At 44.9% G+C, this 6000-nt stretch overlaps 2 protein-coding genes across 2 annotated transcripts; one reads left to right on the top strand and one right to left on the bottom strand.

Annotated features, from left to right (window-relative positions):
* Positions 1-1822: 1822 nt before the first annotated feature.
* Positions 1823-4471, bottom strand: BX661DRAFT_181648 (uncharacterized protein). The gene is made up of 2 exons (XM_051535766.1): positions 4184-4471; positions 1823-2699 (listed from the first exon to the last, which is right to left on the bottom strand). Exons 1-2 carry the CDS (start codon positions 4336-4338, stop codon positions 1904-1906), a joined length of 951 nt encoding a protein of 316 aa, XP_051392274.1. The 5' UTR covers positions 4339-4471; the 3' UTR covers positions 1823-1903.
* Positions 4391-5524, top strand: BX661DRAFT_102110 (uncharacterized protein). The gene has a single exon (XM_051532397.1). The coding sequence runs from the start codon at positions 4526-4528 to the stop codon at positions 5231-5233; it is 708 nt and encodes a 235-aa protein (XP_051392273.1). The 5' UTR covers positions 4391-4525; the 3' UTR covers positions 5234-5524.
* Positions 5525-6000: the final 476 nt, after the last annotated feature.

Genomic DNA, 6000 nt, shown 5'->3' with positions numbered 1-6000 from the left:
GTAATAATTGATGTCACATAGAGCGTCAATTGTAGTAAAGACAGCTAGTGTGTATATCTGCCGTCCTCACTGCTGCCTGTCCGCGGCCATTTTGGCAGGCCGCTGTCTTTGGTTGATCAATATAATATTGGTAGAAAACAAAAGGTAGAGTTGCTATTTAAAAGATAAAAATGAGGGAGTGAAGGAAGAGGGGAAGGGAGGATGGAGGGTGGAAAAATGTATTTTTGACTAATTATTAATTCACTGCTTTTTTCTTCTTAGCTTGCTCACTTGTTCATTTCTTGGCTACATAGTGTTTAGTGCATATTGTTTTCAATGTATATGAAAAAGAAGGAAATAATGGAAGGCAAATGGGTAGAGTTGTTAACGTTAATTGTTATGTATTTTATTTGTATAATAAACACAGTAATGATATCATTAGTCATTCAAATTATACAGCTGGCTGTTACGCTTACCTTCAATTTTTAGTATCCAATTCCAAACCCAATTGCAGACAAATAGCAATTAATTTCATTAAATTGGCAAATTGAACTTTGGTCAATCAACAGTATTTATAAGAAGCGCATTGTATCTGTTACAAAGAGGTATAAATCAAAAAAGGATATTTATTTATTCCAAGAACAATTCCTGGCTGCCCGACAGCCACACCTTTTATACGTTCTCCTTGGCACATAAATAAACTATAATAAAAACATTATTTCTTAATTTCCACGCACGTAATCAATTAATCTCAATAAGGCAACATGCAACGCCATGCGCCTAAACTGTGACATATCGATGAGATGAATGCACATTTTATTATATATATTGAAAAACAAAAATACCTTCTAATAAACTACTATATTTTAGCTGTGGCTAGCCGAAACCTACGCTGTTTTTTATATGCTTTTTGGTGTGGATTTGTCTTAATTGAAAAACTGAAACCATCTTTGTTGGCAGATCCCTTAGTAAACTCTACCTTAATCCTACACTCACTTTCGTTCTTGTAAATGTCTAACATTGTACTGTTAATTATACGCAAATATTTATCAGTATTCACTTTATTGGACGTACTTTCTTCTTGATAACAGCCCCCCGGATGTGACTTTTTCCCCCCATCATTTGTATTGGATGTAGTTACAGAATAGGTGATATCCGTTTTGTTCAAGCAATGCATTAGAAACGTGTGTAGATCTTTAAAAGTTACATTCCTACTGACTGCAAAGTGATTCTTTTTCTTGAAATCTGCGACGTGGGGTTTAAATGGATTGTCGGAAGAAAGATTAGGGTTGTATACAGTCTGTATAAGTTGTGTGAACTTTGGTTGTTTTTTTGGAATCTTTGTTACGAGTTTGGAAGTGCTGTAGTGAGAGTCGACCGTTGTATTAAATGTTTCCATTTTCAAAAATGTCAAAAACAAGTGTGAAATAATGCTGAAATAAAAAACTAATGAAAAGAGAGCACAGGTTCAGCTATATTGTCGCCAAACGCTCGTCTCTTTTTGTATTATCCAAAGCTTGCTTTAATTCTTGCGTGGGAATGCATCGGCCAAATACTCTGGAAGAATCCTTTGCTTGCTTTTTTCTCTGCTGACTTTAAAAAATAAAAAAATCTGCTATTCTACTATTTAGCAAAAAAAATAATAGAAAGCAAAAAGGCGAGAAAAAATTCGAATTGTCGAACTTATTTACAGGCGCTTGCTCAATGGCTTCTTTTTGAGGAGCGCTCATTCGCCAAACATTTTAAATACTCAAAAGAGTGCCACGCGCTAGCTTTATGCAAAGAGGCAGCTGCTGCGTGTGCGCTTCAAACCGAGAAAGTGAGTAATGAAAAATCTACAAATTTTATTTGGAAAAAAGGGAGGAATAAAGCAAAACAATTTTGGCCCTTGTTAGAGCGTTTTAATAAAAAATTACAAGTCGTCTTAGACATCATAGTCGGATTCAAGACGTTTAAATGAGGGACGAGCGACCCGAGATGATTTGCGGACCTTGCCACAGGCTGACGAAATCTGCCTGTGACAATGACTGTGGGTGTGCACCACTGTTTCCACCAGCAATGCGGGTTCTGGTGTGGTACTAAGCTTTCTTTTGCGCGACCTGGTGGCCCTTGAGGCGGCAGTGGCAGCGGCAACAGCTGACTCTTGACTAACACCCTGGGCGGCAGAGTTGTGTCTGGGCGAGCACATATAGGGCAGCCTACATTTTGGCAACTCAACGACGATCCGGCGTCTCCTGACATTATCCCGGCACGATGACTCGCAGTACCACCTCTGGTCAAATCTCACGTCGCAATCGGCGATACCCTCTGGGTGACACCCCTGATGGTACGCCCGATGGCATCCGTCACAGTGCATCAAAACATTTTCACCCTCCGAAAAGTCCTGCTGGCATATCTGGCAGAATGTCTGGAGAACCGGCCTGATGCGCTCCTCGAGCATCTCGTCGGCAAAATTTTTGAGGTTCAGGCGCGGCATTTTCGAGGCAAAGCCGTATCCCTTGTAGTCACACCCATGCTTGTTGCACAGGGTGCGCTTGCCCCAGGGTCCCGGCCGCCAGTTGATCCCCTCGGTGGTCCCGCAGTACCGGCACCAGTCAACCCCATTGTTCGAAAGCTCCTCAAAAACCGTTGGCCGCAGGCTTTCGCGCACCGCGGCTGGCTCGGGATCGTTGGACTCGACGCATGATTCGCCACTGAGAGACGCGGTATCCGAATCAGCACTATTTGGGATAAACAAAACAAAACAATTGCTATTTAGTAAACGCAGATTTACTATTTGGATTTTCATGAGTGAGCCGGTTTATGTATGTGTATGTGTGTGAACAAGATCAGCTCCAGCAGCGCATGCAGTTCTGTTTATATTCCGCTTCCAATTTTTTAATTGGAAGGTGGGAAAAAAAATAGGCAACTCGCAATTTGCTAGCTTGCTCACTCGCTCACCCGCTTGCTTCTATTGATAGAAAATACAAGGGGAGGTGCAGCGTGGTGATCGCAGAAGCACATGCAAGAAGAAACAGCGAATGACTGCATGTCTCCCTACTGCGATGGTCTGCTGGCGGAAACTTTTTTTTATATAATTCTAGTTGCCTTGGCAATCCGTATTTGTAATGACTTCCTTGGGTTTCTAGAACCGTAGGAGTGGAGCCAGAAAATTAAAAAGGCAGTCAGACAGACAGAAAGGCAGGCACAGGCAGAGATAAGGGCGGCAAGCAGGGGGTAATTAAATACAAAATTACTTGTGTGGCCAGCACTGTAATTAATTGAGGGCACTAGCCGCAACAAATAATAGAAATATATTCCTATGCACAAAACAAAAATTGCATCTCCGAATGGGCATTTGTCCCGTCGCAGAAGCAGAAGCAGCAAAACGCAAGAAAAAAGAAGAGCAGAAGACTCGGCAGACAATAAAAAGACATTTGCCATTGTGAGCCACGCTCGTCATCGACAGATGAAACAGAACTAGTAGATGCACACTATTGGCTCCTGCAACCACGCCATTGGCAGCACAATAGGGGCCAGGCGAATATAGGAAAGGAGTACAGATAAATCAAATAAAAGAGGGATTTTCAGGACAAGGATAAGGACAAGGACAAGGACGTCAGGCCCTTTTGTGTGTGGTCAGATAAAAACAAGATGCGGGTGCGCAGACACACAGGTGTCTCGATGTGGACGATCCCTGCGCGTTCCGTCTTCTTATGGACCACATACACCCACTCAAACCCATCGCCAGGCGTGCTGTGCTTGCTCTGCAAATAAAGAGTTAAAGTCACATTTTTGTCCAGTCATTTCATGCATGCAGTATTCTTGTTTCTTTTACTTTCTGGTGCTCCCAGCAAAGGGCAAAGACACTGGCAGATGCAAGTCGAGGCAGATGATTACACAGACGCAGAAGCAAAAAATGCAAAAGAAAATGCAAAGAAACAATAGAGAGCTGCAGAACAACAATAAGCACTGATACGACAATTGAGAATTAGACATGGCAGGCGAGGATACCAGCAAAGCCACACTTTCGGACGCACACACACAAAGACAAAGGTAAGCGGCTCAGAAAGAGACAAGGATGGTACCAAGATGGCACCAAGTAGCAGCAGGCATACAAGCGCGTTTCTTCCAACCACACATGTATGCCAGCCAGCCAGCCAGCCAGCCATACAGCCAAAAGAGCAAGACGAAGACTATCAAAAAAAGAGGGACAATTGCTTACCATGATGAATACTGCGATTTTGACTGAGCAACGTGCGCAGACAATGACGAGTGATGGCACTTTTCTGCAGCATCGCTGCCGCCACATGCAACAGTGCTTGGCAGCAGCATCAGGGGCAGAAGGAGATCGTCGTCAACGCTGAGCTCCGAGGTCATCGTGGGTGTGGGCGACGGCTGCCGCGTGCCGTACGAGCACAAGCTAGTTGTCTCAATTTCGTCTGAGCCCCAGTGCTCGCGGGCATCGGCGCTCTGCGCATCGTCGGCAAAGAGCGCGAGGTCGGCGGATAGGCCGAGGCTCTCCATTTCGCCGCTGGGCACAAGTGGCCGCACCCGCGTGTCGTCCATGTCGCTGACAGGTGTCAGCCGCGGCGAGTTGCAGCGCTCCTCAGGCGTAAAAAACACGTCGTTGATTATTTTTTGCTTAAAATTGGGCGCCGCCAGGCCCAGGAGCAGCTCGAGTGGAAGAGCTGCCAGCACCCACGAGGGGGGTGTTAGCTGCTGGCCGGGAACTGGCCGGGGAGCGGCCAACAAACTATTACTGACACTCCTACTATCCATGAACACATTGTTGCTGGGTGCACTGACCGAACTGTACCCCCTGCTATCGCTAATGCTGCTGCCTGCGCCCACTGCAATGTTGGGAATGCTGTTCATTGTGTGCATCAGTGGCAGGCTGGCTCTGGGCGCTGTAAAGTGTGTACTGGCGGGCGCCGAACCACTGATGTTGATGCCGTTGGTGTGGCTGTTGCTGTTGTTTCCGATATTAATGTTAATGTTACCGCTGTTGCTGTTGTTGTTGGCTGTTATGATGGCCGATGCTGTCAGGGCGGCAGTGGCAGCGATTGCCGACGATGCCGTCGCTGTCATTGCTGCCGAAGCCGCATACGCAAAGGCTGACGCTGCTACTGTCGCCGCCGAGGTTTTGTTGATTTCAGTGAATGCTGCTGGTGTAGGGAGCGATGCAGACACGGGCGTGGGCGGATACGAGGAGAATACACTGTCGAGCGATGCAAACGGCGATGATGTTGCGCTGGGGCTGTCCTTGTGGTAGTGCGGCTTGCTGGCCAACGGAGATGTGCTGCTGGACTCGTAAAGCTGTTTGCTGATAGCATGTTATGTCTAGTGCAAGCGGAATAATTAAATGTAAATAAAAGAGAGAAAGAAAGACAAAAATGGAAAAAAAGGGCGAGTCGAAGGGTTTAGAAGAGCGCTTTGGCTATTCTGATAAAACTTCAAATGATTAAAAAAAGGGTAGGCAAAAGAAGAGATAGTCTGTCGCGCAACGGGTCTTTGTGGCCTTGCTTTAAAGCAGGTGTTAATAATGTAAGAAAAAGGTTATCACGCGAGTAAATAGAGGAAATAATTTCCTGTCACAAGTTAAAAATGGGGTAGAAAAAGGACACAAAGCAGTTTGATACAGGGAGGGAATGTGTTTTCTATATGCGCGATGAAGTAGTGACAAGTATTTGAAAATAAAGGCGCTGGAGAGAAAAGGCATGGATTCAACAACAGTAATTTCATTATTTAAGGCGGCTCTTTCCGTGAAGTGCACTTTTTTCCAGCCACCTTAGATTTTACACAGTACACCAAAGTCGAGCGGAGACAGGTGTTTGTATATGCGAGCAGACAAAAAAACAAGACCTATTTTTGTACAAACACACAGACGCAGGAATGAAAATCAATGCCTCAGAGGGAAATAAAGGTAGAGAGAAGGGGGGTGAACGAACCATCAGACATTACCCGCATACATCCCCCACTACTATAAATTTTTTAAAAATAAATCGCAGGAATGCTCGTCACCATTTTCCTGTTTTTATT

Source organism: Kickxella alabastrina (genome assembly GCF_025024165.1).
Source record: "Kickxella alabastrina strain RSA 675 chromosome Unknown BX661scaffold_9, whole genome shotgun sequence".
Lineage (NCBI taxonomy): Eukaryota > Fungi > Kickxellomycota > Kickxellomycetes > Kickxellales > Kickxellaceae > Kickxella > Kickxella alabastrina.
Note: the sequence above shows the minus strand (reverse complement) of the source record. Positions and strands in the feature narration are given on the sequence as shown.

Excerpts from the sequence above, each read along its gene's own strand:
- BX661DRAFT_181648 (XM_051535766.1), bottom strand. The coding sequence starts at position 4,338 with ATGACCTCGGAGCTCAGCGTTGACGACGATCTCCTTCTGCCCCTGATG. Across the intron at positions 2,700-4,183 it reads AAATCGCAGTATTCATCATG|TGCTGATTCGGATACCGCGT; the intron begins GTAAGCAATTGT and ends TATCCCAAATAG.
- BX661DRAFT_102110 (XM_051532397.1), top strand. The coding sequence starts at position 4,526 with ATGTCGCTGACAGGTGTCAGCCGCGGCGAGTTGCAGCGCTCCTCAGGC.